Below are 16,796 nucleotides of genomic sequence, written 5' to 3' on the forward strand. Positions count from 1 at the left end.
GGCTGCGCAAGTACGCCTACTTGCCAGTCCTCCAAACCTTCCCTTAACTTCATATTAGTCACCCCTATGGTAGGCCCGAGGGCAGGGTGCATTGTAAGTATAAGGTAGGACAAGCCTGACGAAGTTGGCATGTCCTAATAGTGAACTACCGCCATCTTCGTACTTCACTATCGTAAGGTCGCCTGCTCTCCATTAGTTAGAATGAGCTGCCGGGATTATTAATGGTATGATCCTAGCTGGCTCGGGAAACATGGTGCAATGTCGAGTTTGGTATCCCTGAACTCGGGGTTTGATAACGCATCCGTTTGGGTGGAGGGTTTTTGGACTCTGGATTTGAAAATAGCACTTTTAGAAAGTGACTATTTTCTTGTCTAACTATTTCTGGTTTCTGCTGGTTTGGTGTGTGTGTGACAGGGGCTGGGTGGCTCCAGAGTTCTGAGTGGGTCAGTGTGGGGTGAGTGGTGCATTTGCCTTGAGTGTAGGGGAAGAGTAGCTCTTGATAGCTGGCCCTGCCCAATACAATGCTGGTGCCACCTCCTGACGAGCGACGGATAGCTCTGCTCCTGCCAGTGACAATACTGGCTCCACCTCCTGCTGGGCGTCTGAGGACCCGGCCCTGCTCCGTGAATCGGCCAGTTGTCACCGCCTGGCTACACCCACCACAGACCCGGAATGAGGGGGAGTTCCCCTGCATGGACAAAGGGATCAAAGCCGAAAAGGGGTATAAGAGAAGGACCCCTGAACCAAGTTTTTAGATCACTTCTGACAAGGAACCCTGAACCAAGGACAAGAAGCCTGCTGATCCAAGGACTTGCCGACCCCTTCTGCCAGTGTGCTGTTTGCTGTTTGCTGGGGGGAATCCTGCAGTTGCTTCTTTATTTTTGCCAAGGAACCAGGAGAGAGGAACTGTGTGTGTACTCTCAAGCTTTGCTAAAGAAAATCTCCAAGGGCTGGAAGAGTGCCAGCCTCCTGTTGAAGTCACAGGGCTAAAAGACTTCATCTGCTAAAAGTGCTTGTTGCTGGAACCTCAGAATCCAGCACCTCTGAAAGAAACCAGCCATCTCGACGCCGACGGATGCCGGCGAATTCAGCTCGACATCGTGAGTAACGGCTCCAGTGTCCCGCTTCCTCGACGCCGGCCGCTGGGCCCGATCGACGCCAGTAGCGACGCCAGTGAGTAGTGAGTTCGGCTCCAGCTCCAAGTGACCCCGTGTCTGCACCGCTGCTGATCGCTTCGACGTCGAGCCCTCTCGACGCCGTGAGCGCTGCTCACTCTTGCAACATCATCATCGACATCGACGACGACGCCGTATTCTGCTTCGCCTCGGGAGCGCTGCTTCTGCCTGACATCTGTCGACGCCGCTGCAGGTCGCCCCGACTCCGAGGCCGGATCGATGCCGAAGACACGACGTCGGACATCTCGACGCCGCTGATCATCGTGTGCTTCACTTTTCCAAGGTACTGTGTTGTGGGGTTCTGTGCGACCCCGGGCTCGACGTAGCGCTCCTCGCGGTCCACGCCGAACCTTTGGATTAACTTTGCCTCGACGTCGTGTGACTCCCGTGTGGGTTACATTGTTGCCAAGAACTGTGATTTAACTAAGAAGAGTTGCTTTTGATACTAAAGACTTTGTGCTAAGAAGAAACTACACTTGAACTATTATTTTTCCTTCCAAGAGTATTTATTAAGATTGTGGTATATTTTTGTCGTTATTTGGTCTTGTGCTAAGCCTTATATAAAAATCCCTATTTTTATAATACTACTGTGTCGTGTCCATTTGTAGTGTATTCACTTTATTACTGTATGTGGTCATAAACGCTTAACGCACTGCCTCTGAGTCTGCTTTGCCAAGCTACCAAGGGGGTGAGCAGGGGTTATCTAAGTGTGTGATCCCCTTGCCCTGACTAGAGGAGGTGAGTCCCTATTTGTCAGAAGTGTATACCTCTGCCAACTAGAGACAGCCAAGTCTAACAAGGACTTAACATGAAAATAGAAATAGGTGACTCAATCCAATTCCCGGCGGCCATCTTGTAATGGGGTCACAGTGAAAATCTACAAATATCAATAACTACGGGTTGTTCACACACTACATATATGTCAAAAGAGAAATACAACGATCTAGAATGTATAAGGGAATATCGATAATGTTCAAATTAACCGAGAGGTGATAACGATGTACGCTGAATTACGGCGGCCATCTTGGAACAAGTGATGCCCCTCAATTATAATGTGATATCTCTAAAACATAAAAGATACCACAAGAACTTTCTGTACCTGTATTAATGTGCTTATAAATCAACTGAATATTGAAGTGAGATAATAATAATTGTCTGAGGGTGATAAGAACAGAAAATAGAAAAATGAAGAATGAGAAGACATTTTCAAATATGGTTCAAAATTGTCCAAAGCAATGTGTTAATAGATCCTACCAAGGTGTGTATGAAATATGTGTATTTATAAAAAAGGTACAGTGGTATGCATTGGTGTAGACATAATCAAGGCGAAAAAAGAGAATTAGCAAGCAGTATACAAATTCATACAGATATTTCAAAATTCTATAAATAACATCTGTATTCAGTCCGGTCATTCATTCCAAATGGCTTCAATGTATCTAGTTTGTAAATCCAGAAATGTTCTTGTTGTAACAAATTCTTGTTGTTGTCCGCTCCTTCTCTTTTTGCTACAACTTCTAAGATGCGGTACAATGAGTCCCTTGCTCACTTTGCCACTGGATTCAAGCAAGCTGGGCCGAAGACAGCTGGAATGCCAGAAACATGAAAATAGAAATAGGTGACTCAATCCAATTCATGGCGGCCATCTTGTAATGGGGTCACAGTGACTTCAAAACATTTATTCCTTACCTTCACTTTTGTTTGGCCAAGTTGTAATGTTCCATCGATTACATTACGGAACTATGGGGTATTTAGCAAGGGTAATATCGCCGCATTAGCAGCACTTTTTCCCGCTAAAGCGTCAATATTCTTATCGCCCTATTAGCAAGCTGTCGCTAACAGCAGTTAGCGACAGCTTTTAGGCGATAGCTACAGGTTTAGGGCCCGCTTTGCATGTCAGCGATATTTATCGCTAATGACATACAAAGTGGGCGTACCCAAACTGTTAGCGACGGAAAACAGTCGCTAACAGAGCTATCGCCCGCGCTAAGCGCGATTATCGCTATAAACTAATGCCTGCTAAAAAATTTGACTTACCTGTATAGTCAATGGGGGTGGATTATCAGAGTAAGCCCCCATTGGCATTAATGCGAGAATATCGCGGGATTTACAGCGATATTCTCGCATTACGCCGCTTTCGCTAGATATTTTAGCACAATGGAGAAAAACGTTGCTAATAGCATGTTTTCTCCGTTAAAATATCCAGCGATAGCCAGCGATAAAAAAAAAGTCGCTAACCACGTTTAGTGATAGCATCGCTACTTCTTGCTAATAGGCCCCTATGTTTGTCATGTTTCATTTCTTATTTAGCTGCCATGCTTCCCCCTTTACTCTGTGTGCACTCAGAGTGCGCTCATGTTCTTTCCATCCCTACACACATCTCATCCACCAATCTCTCTCCTCTGACCCTCTCTCCAAGTAATGCATGTGCTCTCTCCTACTCTCTACGTTGTTTGTGTTGTATATGACCTCCTCCGCCTCGAGGAAGACCATGAGCACACTGTGGGTCTCCCAGCAGATGAACCCAGAGATGTGCTTGACTCTTCCATGGTACACTAGGCATCAGATAGTGGGCTTGGCGATGCCTTCAATATTCTCATACAGTACTTTCCTGCACTTCTTAGTTCCTCCTTTCACCTCTCTTCGATCTGTCTAGCCACCTCTGTACTGCCTCATGCCTGATCGCTGATATTGGCTTTGCCAATTCCAAATGCTTTTAAAACGTGAAAGCACTGACAAAGCCAATATCGCTGATCAGAGATCTTTTTCTGTGTCTGTAGAGATAGCCCTTTGAGATGTTTTCCCGGAGGTCGAATACAGCAGTACAAATGAAGACAAATCAGCAATATATCTTTATGGCTATTGAAAAGATTATTTCTTCTATATTAATTGCATGGAAGTCTCTTTTTTTGTGGCAAAAATTCAGGAAATTGACCCATTGTGCCACATGAACCAGGATGATAATGTCCATTTCTTGCTTTGTTTTTCTGAAGCAGCTGAAGCAGTAGAACTAAGGAAATTGTACTGGTTGAAGTAATCTTGACAATTCTGTAGTTCTGCCTTTCTTCTCTAGATTTCTCTTCATAGGTCTATCTGAGAAAGAAGTTAGAAATGTATCAATCATCTTCTCAGTGTGATCAGGAACCTGAGGAATCATGGGTTTGGCTTACTTCCAATTTAAATTTTCTTGCACTTATGATGAAAACTTCAGGTTAGGTAAGCATGTCTTGGATTGGAGGAACTTGCAAGTGGCAGGAGGGTTAAGAGGCCAGCCTCAAGCTCTTTCTAGATCTCCAAATGATGTCACTCACAGTCTATCAAATTACCCCAGAGTTCTTCTACTAATATATTTTGCTCTTGACTTCCACACGTCATTTGATGTTTGCTGTTCAGGATTTCAATGGCTTCCAACACTAATACATGTTTTGTCAATGAGCAGCTGACCATTGAGGTGGGCAACGTGAAATTACAGTACATTGCTTGTGACAATTTCGGGTAGTGCGGTTGTATAATACCTTGCTGCTTCCTTGTCTTGTCCTTGCACCAATACATGTCTGCCACAGAGAATTTCATTGAGGTTATTGTAGAGCAGCCTTTCAAATGTTTTGCGGAAGAATTGAGAGTTCCAATTCCCCCTCAATCTCTGGCTATTTTTGTGGGCAGGTTAGGAGGGGTGGCAATGAGAATATGCAGTTTAGACATTCCCCACTTTCAAAAAGGACTTATATTGAGGCGCATGCAAAGTGTATGGACAATGCAACCTTCAAGTCCACCGTCTCTCAAGTAAAAGTAGGGTTTTTGCCACACAATTGCATCTAAATACTATTATAGGGCATTCAGTGCAATATTTTCAATTATTCTAATCTGAACGCCACTCTAACACTTACTTTTTATCGGATTTAGAATGGCCTCAATCAATTCTGGACTTTTATCATGACCCTCACATAAGAGTTATGTATTAGTGGAGTCTGCTAATTAATAATGTATGATTGGACTTGATATAAAGAGGTGGGATGAAGCAAAGAATCGGATGGCAGCCAGAGTTTGGGTTTGCAGTTGCTTATAAATGTGAAGTAACAGAAATTTCAATGTGTTATTAAAAAAGATTGGTGATAGAAAGCAAGCCTGAATAATTAGCATCTGGTGTTGTATGGCATGTTTTAAAAGAAACAGAAGTCTAATGGGATTTTTTCCTTATAGAATTGCACGGAAATATCACTCATGCTATCAGAGTATAGCACAGCGTACAGAACGTGTTTTCTTAGATGGATATTCCTCCCTTGGATGCTCATCCCTAAGCCTTCAGTGAGGTAGTTAGGAGACCTGGCCAATGTTCAACTTTTGTGATAATATTGCTGGGGCACAGGAACACTTCCCTCTTTGTTATTAGAAAAGGTGGATGAGGTAAAGAAGGATTTAGATCTGGAACTGCAAATGGTTTGTAATATACATGCACTGCTTCTGGAGGAATCTAAATGGACAGTCACTATGGAGTGATTGACAGACACATGTATCACAATACCATCTTGAAGTATCCAGAGTTCAGGATATTGAGCTAGTGTTCGAAATCTTCTTACTGCCGTGAAAGCAATTTGGCACTGGGGAGCGTGGCTTTGATGTTGCTCCAAGAAGAAAAAAACGTATAAGCTATGGTGAGGATCTCAATACTGAGAAAATCAGCAATACCTAAGATGGCCTCTATCCCACCCCTGAATATTCTGCTCCCCTTAATTTTGAAAAGTGCTTGGGATGTGAGGATGCGCTCCATGAAGAGCTTCACTCAAGACCCCCACTTGGCTGTTCCTACTCAGTGGCTGATAATGTAGACTGGAGCTTTGAATTGACATAGAATCTTGTTAACCTTTCTTCGAAAAGCAGGCTTGTTTGCAGGGTCAAGCGACTCAGGGTTCTAGTTCTAGGGTAAATGGTTTCAGAAGATTTCTGCAATTGGAAATGGCATTGCAAGCAGGAGATAAGTTGTGGAGCTGGAGGTTTGGAGTGTATACTACCTCACAGGACTTCCCTTACTTTATCCTGTTGGAGGACTCAGTTGTGGTCTTGAGGTGGCTACCAGGTCTTCTGCAGTATATCGCTGAAGGGGATATGCTAGCCAAGGAGACACAGTTTGCCGAGAAAAGCTGCAGTGGGATGTGACCTAAGTCACTTTCTGCAATCAAAAGCAATACTGCTGCAGGTCTCCATTGAATTTTGGAAATGGAGGAGCGTGCTTAGATTAAGAAAATATTTCAACTGTCATGAGATGAATCAGTGCATAAGTAAATTTACTCCTGAGCTATGTGTTACCTGCAAGTCACAGGTAACCTTGGTTCCATTCGAAGAGAGATATTCCACTACTAATAATGAAGTAGGAATGCCTCATATTAGAAATTCATTACCTGTTTCTAATTGTAATAGATCTGTGCATTCATGAATCTGCTGCAGAGATATATCTGTTACTTGCATGTCACAGGTAACTGTAGTTCCATTCCAAGTGAGCTATCCCTCTCCTAATAGTGCAGTAAGAATATCTTACATGAGAAATCATACTGTTAAAAAAGCAGATTAGAAAATGTACACCTCAAATACACTACTGCCACAAAGACAACAACTTTTAAATCTATTCCACCAAAGACCCGCCCCTAATCCAAAACTAACTGACACTTGTATCTGTCTGTCTATCATACTTACATGGTCTTTTCTGTTAAACCTGCTACTAGTCAAACTGCTAAGGATATGCAGAAAATAAACCTTTTATAAATTCTGAATTTAACATTTTTTTTATAAAGTTTGATCATCTTTGAAAAATCTAAATATCGCAATAATCTCAGTGTTTTACAAACAAAATCGTCCATGTGAAAGTCATACATTTCAGAATTGCAAGAGTCACAAGAGTGTTATGGGGAATCAAAAGAAATGAATAATCTAGAATGCTTGCACTGCAATGGATTAGTATATATTGGTCAAATGTGTTAACATTTTATTAAAAGTGGCATTACTAACCTCATAGCACTCACAATAATTTTTAAGGCAGCCAGACCGCTTGCAATTGCAGCCTTTATTATGTCGTGGTTTAATATCTCCCAATTTCCCCTTACCAATTTTAGGCTGGAAAGCTTCTGGATTTCTATCAAGGCAGGCCTAGAATTAATAACAACAAAAATCGATTAATTTAAAGTTTTGTCTGTACATTCACCATGTAATGTGATACCAGGCGTGCAGGCAGGTAGAAGTACAAAGGCATATGTCAGTTAACAGACATTGGAAGGACACTAACTGCTATTAATTCCCTGCCTGACAATTATGGGCCTATGTGTGGTGCATAACAGGAGCACAGGTAATTAAAATCTGTCACCACAACAATATTTGGATAATAAGGCTGCTAGCATCCACTATCCTATTCGCACCCAACACAGGCCCACTGCGTCTATGTGCTTGGTGCACCTGCTACCAACTCTATCATTTAGGAAAACAGCAGAAGTGAAGACCTGCATGCTAAGCATTCAGATTGCATGAGCCAATCTGAGAAAGCCATACAAAAGGGGGTGGTGATGGACGGAGCATCTGAATCAATCAAACACTCACACCCAGTCAAAAGATCTGGGTTTAATCCATCACCGTTCTTTAGCCCACTCTGCCACCCCAGTTCAGACATGGCTATATGCAAATCAGTCGGACCCTGTGCCTCATGGGAACAGTCCAGCCCGAACTGCCAAGCCATGTCTTCCCTGGACCGGAAACAAGCTTCCGAGGACCGGTTTCTGGCATTCCAGCCGTCTTCAGCAGAAGTGAAAACCTGCATGCAGAGCATTCAGATTGCATGAGCCAATCTGAGAAAGCCAAGCATAATTCGAACTAACTATGCCGATGCTGAAGGCTATAAAACAAAGGAAAACAGGAAAAAACTGTGCCTATAAGTCCACATTTTACATCTTTCACACAGCAGATAAAACGATTGGCACAACTAACACTGCCACAGCACATCCTATTGGGCAGAACGGCCAAGCCCCATCACATTTTGCACAGAAAAACAGTGTCTGTCACGCTGAGGAAAGGCCAACCTAACAGATTTTCTTTTCAGTTCAGGCAGCCAAGAGCTAGACATACGTCAAATGCGCAGGCTCCTGACTACCTGAGCTGAACTTTGCCTAGCTGAAGATGTCACAGCTCTTGTGGGTATGACTTCTTCAGCCTGAAAAAAGCACTTGTGGCCCTCTCCCTCGTGATGAGGGGGAGCGTCACTGATTGCCTCAGACCTGGGTGCTTCAGTTCAAAGCCCTAAAGTGCCCAAAGCTGAGTGTCAATTACTGAAACCTCATCACAGAATGTAGTGGGGTCAGCAACTCTCACTGACCCACATCCCACTCTGTGAAGAGAAGGGACTGCTGCTTCCCCTCATTGGCTGACAGGGACGTCAACTGTGCCAACCCTCCTCGGACCTGGGAGGCAGAGCTGCGCAAGTAAGGGTGATTTTAATGTTTTGTGCGTGCATGCATGCATGAATATTTGAGTTATTTGTTGTGAATGAAGGTGTGTGTGTGTGTGCATGTGTGGATGCATGGGTGAGAGTCAGTGCTTATGTGTGCATTCGTGTCCCGTCCGCCCCCTACTTAAAGTACCAGCCGCCACTGATCTTACGTTTGTGAAATAAAAAATTCTGTATAAGAGAGTTGTGAAGTACCAGCAACAAAAAAAATATGATTCATAGTAATGTGAGTCCTAATTCTGCCCTGTACAACAGGCAGGGCAGAAACTTGTCAAAAAAATGTCACTAAAAGATCTAAAAAGAAGAATTCTGGATGCATGTCTCCTTCGGTGTGCTAGGTCTCACTTACTACCTCGTTAGGCCCCTGCGTGGGTTCTTATACTCCAAAGGTTTACACACCCTTTAAAGTTACAATAGGAAACCAACCTCTTCCATGCTCATGACGAGCCCAGCTTGTCATGAGTCACAGTGGAGCTGTACTCATGACGAGCTGGGCTCGTCATCAGTGGCGTCACTAGGGGGGTGCGGGGGGTGCGGACCGCACCGGGTGACACCCTCACATGGGGGTGACACCATGCTGCTCCCCGGCGCTGTAGACTTACTACAGCAGCTGGCTCCGTCAGATAGTTAACAGTTAAATCTGTCTCTCCTCTCAGAGTCCATGAGGTGCTACAATGTTGCAATCTGCTGCGACGGACCCGGCGCACCCCGGGCCCTCGGCGCGGTTGTCAATCACTGAAGACTTCCTGCCCTTGGCTCAACAGAGCAGAGGCGAGGAGAGATTATTGGATGTTGGGACCTCAATTCCGGTTGCCTCCAGAACACAGGAAGTCATTAGAAGTGGCGGGGAACTGGAGAGAGGCAGAGAGTCAAGCTTCTGCTGCCTCGGGGCCTAGGGTGCGTTTAAAAATGTAATTATTACCTCGGCGCCCCACACCTGTCCATGACTGACTCTCAGCATGGGCCGCCCGCGCATCAGGCAGTGTAAACATCCATATTGCAGCAGTGGGAGACTGGAGACCCCCCTGCAGCTCAGTGACGTGATTCCGAGACGAGCGAATGAGAGATAGAAGTAAGTAATGGCCAGGTCTAAGCGGCGCTATTACTAGTAGAACCTTGAAGTGTGTCGTTTCCTCCACTCTGCCTTAATGCACTTAGCAGATGAAAGTATGTGGACAGTGAGGATACGGGCCTCCTTTGTAGTGTACGCACCTCAAGCTGCCTAAGCAATGACCCCACTGCCCCTGAGACCATTAGAGCCCTTTCAAAGGGTCCACTTGCACTTGGCCCGTGTACGCATCTTTGCAGTGTCTCGCACTTAGCCCTGCGGGTAGTGGAACACCCTCAAAGTGCCCACGTGACTAGGTACTCGGCAGGGCCTTTTATGATACAACCCCATGTGCAGGATGGCGTTATCTATAAGCTCCACAGCTCCTTCCTTAACACCAGAGCCCTTTCTTGGTCCCTCCAGACAAGTTCTGCAGACACACCCATCTTGGTCCGTGTATGCCGAGGGCAGAGAGAGAAATGGAGCTAGAGGGAGTAAGACAGAGAAAGAGAGAGAGCTAGAGTGAGAAAGACAGAGAGAGAGGGAGCTAGAGGGAGTAAGACAGAGAGGGAGACAGAGGGAGCTAGAGGCAGTAAGACAGAGAGAGAGGGAGCTAGACAGAGAGAGGGAGATAGAGGGAGTAAGATAGAGAGAAAGGGAGCTGGAGGAAGCAAGACAGAGAGAGAGGGAGCTAGAGGGAATAAGAGAGAGGGAGCTAGAGGGAGCAAGACAGAGAAAGAGGGAGCTAGAGGGAGTAAGACAGAGAGAGGGAGCTAGAGGGAGTAAGACAGAGAGAGGGAGCTAGAGGGAGTAAGACAGAGAGAGAGGCAGAAAGAGGGAGCTAGAGGGAGTAAGACAGAGAGAGAGAGAAGGAGCTAGACAGAGGGAGAGGGAGCTAGAGGGAGTAAGACAGAGAGAAAGGGAGCTAGAGGGAGTAAGACAGAGAGAGAGGGAGACAGAGGGAGCTAGAGGGAGGGAGAAGGAGACTGAGGGAGTAAGAGAGAGAGAGGGAGCAAGACAGAGTGAGAGGGAGCTAGAGGGAGTAAGACAGAGAGAGAGAGAGCTAGAGGGAGCTAGAGCGAGCAAGACAGAGAGAGAGGGAGCTAGAGGGAGTAAGAGAGAGAGGGGGAGCTAGAGGGAGCAAGACAGAGAGAGGGAGCTAGAGGGACTAAGACGGAGAGAGAGGGAGCTAGAGGGAGTAAGACAGAGAGAGAGGGAGCTAGACAGAGCAAGACAGAGAGAGGTAGCTAGAGGGAGCAAGACAGAGGGAGCTAGAGGGAGTAAGAGAGAGGGAGCTAGAGGGAGTAAGACAGAGAGAGAGGGAGCTAGAGGGAGTGAGACAGAGCGAGAGGGAGCTAGAGGGAGTAAGACAGAGAGAGAGGAAGACAGGGAGCTAGAGGGAGTAAGAGAGAGAGAGGGAGCTAGAGGGAGCAAGACAGAGAGAGGGAGCTAGAGGGACTAAGACGGAGAGAGAGGGATCTAGAGGGAGTAAGATAGAGAGAGAGGGAGCTAGACAGAGCAAGACAGAGAGAGGTAGCTAGAGGGAGCAAGACAGAGGGAGCTAGAGGGAGTAAGAGAGAGGGAGCTAGAGGGAGTAAGACAGAGAGAGAGAGGGAGACAGGGAGCTAGAGGGAGTAAAACAGAGAGATGGAGCTAGAATGAGCAAGACAGAGAGAGGGAGCTAGAGGGAGTAAGACAGAGGGAGAGTGAGCTAGAGGGAGTAAGACAGAGAGAGAGGGGGCTAGAGGGAGTAAGACAGAGAGAGAGGGAGACAGAGGGAGCTAGAGGGAGTAAAACAGAGAGGGAGCTAGAGGGAGCAAGACAGAGGGAGCGAGAGGGAGTAAGAGAGAGGGAGCTAGAGGGAGTAAGACAGAAAGAGAGTGAGACAGAGGGAGCTAGAGGGAGCAAGAGAGAGGGAGAAGGAGACTGAGGGAGTAAGAGAGAGAGAGGGAGCAAGACAGAGTGAGAGGGAGCTAGAGGGAGTAAGACAGAGAGAGAGAGCTAGAGGGAGCTAGAGCGAGCAAGACAGAGAGAGAGGGAGCTAGAGGGAGTAAGAGAGAGAGAGGGAGCTAGAGGGAGCAAGACAGAGAGGGAGCTAGAGGGACTAAGACGGAGAGAGAGGGAGCTAGAGGGAGTAAGACAGAGAGAGAGGGAGCTAGATGGAGCAAGACAGAGAGAGGTAGCTAGAGGGAGCAAGACAGAGAGGGAGCTAGAGGGAGTAAGAGAGAGGGAGCTAGAGGGAGTAAGACAGAGAGAGAGGGAGCTAAGGGAGTAAGACAGAGAGAGAGGGAGCTAGAGGGAGTAAGACAGAGAGGGAGACAGAGAGAGCTAGAGGGAGTAAGACAGGGAGAGAGGGAGCTAGACAGAGAGAGGGAGCTAGAGGGATTAAGATAGAGAGAGAGAGGGAGCTAGAGGGAGCAAGACAGAGGGAGAGGGAGCTAGAGGGAGTAAGAGAGAGATAGAGGGAGCTAGAGAGAGCTAGACAGAGAGAGGGAGCTAGAGGGAGTAAGCCAGAGAGAGAGGGAGGTAGAGGGAGTAAGACAGAGAGAGAGGGAGTAAGACAGAGAGGAAGACAGAGGGAGCTAGAGGGAGCAAGACAGAGAGAGAGGGAGCTAGACAGAGAGAGGGAGTAAGAGAGAGAGAGGGAGCAAGCCAGAGTGAAAGGGAGCTAGAGGGAGGAAGACAGAGAGAGAGAGCTAGAGGGAGCAAAACAGAGAGAGAGGGGGCTAGAGGGAGTAAGAGAGAGAGAAGGAGCTAGAGGGAGTAAGAGAGAGGGGGCTAGAGGGAGTAAGACAGAGAGAGGAAGTTAGAGGGAGTAAGACAGAAATAGGGAGCTAGAGGGAGTAAGACAGAGAGAGGGAGCTAGAGGGAGTAAGACAGAGAGAGGGAGCTAGAGGGAGTAAGACAGAGAGAGAGGCAGAAAGAGGGAGCTAGAGGGAGTAAGACAGAGAGAGAGAGAAGGAGCTAGACAGAGGGAGAGGGAGCTAGAGGGAGTAAGACAGAGAGAAAGGGAGCTAGAGGGAGTAAGACAGAGAGAGAGGGAGACAGAGGGAGCTAGAGGGAGGGAGAAGGAGACTGAGGGAGTAAGAGAGAGAGAGGGAGCAAGACAGAGTGAGAGGGAGCTAGAGGGAGTAAGACAGAGAGAGAGAGAGCTAGAGGGAGCTAGAGCGAGCAAGACAGAGAGAGAGGGAGCTAGAGGGAGTAAGAGAGAGAGGGGGAGCTAGAGGGAGCAAGACAGAGAGAGGGAGCTAGAGGGACTAAGACGGAGAGAGAGGGAGCTAGAGGGAGTAAGACAGAGAGAGAGGGAGCTAGACAGAGCAAGACAGAGAGAGGTAGCTAGAGGGAGCAAGACAGAGGGAGCTAGAGGGAGTAAGAGAGAGGGAGCTAGAGGGAGTAAGACAGAGAGAGAGGGAGCTAGAGGGAGTGAGACAGAGCGAGAGGGAGCTAGAGGGAGTAAGACAGAGAGAGAGGAAGACAGGGAGCTAGAGGGAGTAAGAGAGAGAGAGGGAGCTAGAGGGAGCAAGACAGAGAGAGGGAGCTAGAGGGACTAAGACGGAGAGAGAGGGATCTAGAGGGAGTAAGATAGAGAGAGAGGGAGCTAGACAGAGCAAGACAGAGAGAGGTAGCTAGAGGGAGCAAGACAGAGGGAGCTAGAGGGAGTAAGAGAGAGGGAGCTAGAGGGAGTAAGACAGAGAGAGAGGGAGCTAGAGGGAGTGAGACAGAGCGAGAGGGAGCTAGAGGGAGTAAGACAGAGAGAGAGAGGGAGACAGGGAGCTAGAGGGAGTAAAACAGAGAGATGGAGCTAGAATGAGCAAGACAGAGAGAGGGGGCTAGAGGGAGTAAGACAGAGGGAGAGTGAGCTAGAGGGAGTAAGACAGAGAGAGAGGGGGCTAGAGGGAGTAAGACAGAGAGAGAGGGAGACAGAGGGAGCTAGAGGGAGTAAAACAGAGAGGGAGCTAGAGGGAGCAAGACAGAGGGAGCGAGAGGGAGTAAGAGAGAGGGAGCTAGAGGGAGTAAGACAGAAAGAGAGTGAGACAGAGGGAGCTAGAGGGAGCAAGAGAGAGGGAGAAGGAGACTGAGGGAGTAAGAGAGAGAGAGGGAGCAAGACAGAGTGAGAGGGAGCTAGAGGGAGTAAGACAGAGAGAGAGAGCTAGAGGGAGCTAGAGCGAGCAAGACAGAGAGAGAGGGAGCTAGAGGGAGTAAGAGAGAGAGAGGGAGCTAGAGGGAGCAAGACAGAGAGGGAGCTAGAGGGACTAAGACGGAGAGAGAGGGAGCTAGAGGGAGTAAGACAGAGAGAGAGGGAGCTAGATGGAGCAAGACAGAGAGAGGTAGCTAGAGGGAGCAAGACAGAGAGGGAGCTAGAGGGAGTAAGAGAGAGGGAGCTAGAGGGAGTAAGACAGAGAGAGAGGGAGCTAAGGGAGTAAGACAGAGAGAGAGGGAGCTAGAGGGAGTAAGACAGAGAGGGAGACAGAGAGAGCTAGAGGGAGTAAGACAGGGAGAGAGGGAGCTAGACAGAGAGAGGGAGCTAGAGGGATTAAGATAGAGAGAGAGAGGGAGCTAGAGGGAGCAAGACAGAGGGAGAGGGAGCTAGAGGGAGTAAGAGAGAGATAGAGGGAGCTAGAGAGAGCTAGACAGAGAGAGGGAGCTAGAGGGAGTAAGCCAGAGAGAGAGGGAGGTAGAGGGAGTAAGACAGAGAGAGAGGGAGTAAGACAGAGAGGAAGACAGAGGGAGCTAGAGGGAGCAAGACAGAGAGAGAGGGAGCTAGACAGAGAGAGGGAGTAAGAGAGAGAGAGGGAGCAAGCCAGAGTGAAAGGGAGCTAGAGGGAGGAAGACAGAGAGAGAGAGCTAGAGGGAGCAAAACAGAGAGAGAGGGGGCTAGAGGGAGTAAGAGAGAGAGAAGGAGCTAGAGGGAGTAAGAGAGAGGGGGCTAGAGGGAGTAAGACAGAGAGAGGAAGTTAGAGGGAGTAAGACAGAGAGAGGGAGCTAGAGGGAGCAAGACAGAGAGAGAGAGGGAGCTAGAGGGAGTAAAACAGAGAGAGGGAGCTAGAGGGAGCAAGACAGAGAGAGAGGGAGCTAGAGGGAGTAAAAGAGAGAGAAGGAGCTAGAGGGAGTAAGAGAGAGAGAGAGCAGGAGCTAGAGGGAGTAAGACAGAGAGGGGGAGCTAGAAGCAGCAAGAGGGGGAGAGAGGGAGCTAGAGGGGGCAAGACAGAGAGGGAGCTAGAGGGAGTAAGACAGAGGGAGAGGGAGCTAGAGGGAGTAAGACAGAGAGAGAGAGGGAGCTAGAGGGAGTAAGACCGAGAGGGAGCTAGAGAGGGAGCTAGACAGAGAGAGGGAGCTAGAGGGAGTAAGACAGAGAGAGAGGGAGACAGAGGGAGCTAGAGAGGGAGCTAGAGGGAGCTAGACAGAGAGAGGGAGCTAGAGGGAGTAAGACCGTACCTAGCGCCGTACATTTCCGACAGAGATGGTCCATGTGGTAAGTTGTGAGGGGGTGACACCATGAGTTACCCGCACCGGGTGACACCAACCCCAGTGACGCCACTGCTCGTCATAACTGCCGCGGTCCACCCACGCGTTTATCATTACACTGTTGTACTTTCCTACTGAATTCCCATCTCCTTAGGTCTAGGTTTCACAGTGCTTCATAATGACGACAACATATGCAGTACCAAGAATCAAATAAACAAGTTACATATGGTTTCCTAACAACAACAGGAATTTTGCTAAGACACGTACAAAAGCCAATAGCTACAAAATGTACAATAAATAGCCCAAATGCCTGTTCTACTAATTTTCAAGATGGGGTTTTTTGACAAATGATCCCCTTCTGTTTTGCAAGTAGTGTAAGTGTTCAAGCTATAAGAGTTCTCGGTGTTGCCGCTGAATATTTCACCAGTACTTTTCCACTCTTTGCCTTGTCCTGAAATATTCCTGGGCATGTGACTAATCCATGTAGAGATTCTGAATACCCTAAAATCTTCAGCTGAATGTCATCAATACAGAAGTAGGCAGCTGCGGCCCATGCAGGTAAGAGCAGTTGGATTCAGTTGGGTGGGGGTTTTCGATGGACAATGACGAGGGGAAATTAAATAAATAATTGATTTTCCCTCATGCATGTAAGAACGGTGGGGCCCAGAGGTGTGGGAGAGGGGGGATTTCGATGGACAATGACGAGGGGAAATTAAATAAATAATTGATTTTCCCTCGTCGTCGTCCTTCGAAATCCCCCTCCACCTGGCCCCAGCACTCTTACCTGCACGGGTCACAGCTGGAGGCAGGTGACGTTTAAGGACTAAGAGCTATTTTAGAAGTGGGCATGAATAAGAGTGGAGATGCTGAGGGGCCACAGGTATAAATATGTGTGGTGTGTGTATGGGGTTAATTGAGGAGATTCATGGTAAATTGAATACAACTTATAAATAAACATATAACCTTAAGTAAGAGCTAGGCATCCTGTTATGATTTAATTGTTGCACACCGAGGATCAAGGAGTCCCACCTTCCATGCTTTCTGTTTATTGCAGTTAGCTGTGTCAGGATTTATGTGTTGTACATGTTAATGCAAACCTAGCTAGTGCGTGTGCGATCCCTGGATATGCTATTGTTTATATTAACATAATTCAATTTAAAATGTGTTATTTTAAATGAGAGACAGTGAATTAGTTACAGCACATTTAGCACAGCACTCAAAGGGGAATGTCTTGTGTATTATAGCGCGTGGGCCCACTATGGTCCCTAATGGACTCCCCAGTCTAGTGCAATAAGTGATTGGGTGTTGGTAACAAAATTCATGACTCAGTTAATGGTTACACTCTAGACACTAAAGACGTGTAATACCGAGGTCCGTGTGTGGCGTGCTTTATTTAAATGCTACCAGGCTGAGGAGGATGCTACACCTGGAGACGAGAATGGGTTTGCAAAACCCGCAACCTGGAGAGTCTATTGCTCTCCCAGAGAGTCTGTCGAGGTCCGACGAACTGCTCATTCATGTGGTGTACACCTCAGTTGAAGTGAAGAACGATAGCTGGCATATGTGGAGTCAAAGAGCAACTCCAGCCAGTACAAGACCTTCGAAGACAGTGAAGACCCAATGGAAC

The 16,796-nt window shown here is 47.4% G+C and overlaps 1 protein-coding gene across 1 annotated transcript in view; it reads right to left on the reverse strand.

Moving 5' to 3' along the window:
* The window catches only part of TESMIN (testis expressed metallothionein like protein), a 1,691,460-nt gene that overhangs the window by 239,615 nt on the left and 1,435,049 nt on the right, over positions 1–16,796 (reverse strand). Inside the window, exon 11 of the mRNA XM_086958946.1 lies at positions 7,173–7,310. Coding sequence (XP_086815072.1) covers positions 7,173–7,310 — 138 coding nt within the window. The remainder of the gene's footprint in view (positions 1–7,172; positions 7,311–16,796) is intronic.

This window comes from Lissotriton vulgaris, chromosome 2_1, assembly GCF_964263255.1.
Source record: "Lissotriton vulgaris chromosome 2_1, aLisVul1.2, whole genome shotgun sequence".
Classification (NCBI taxonomy): Eukaryota; Metazoa; Chordata; class Amphibia; order Caudata; family Salamandridae; genus Lissotriton; species Lissotriton vulgaris.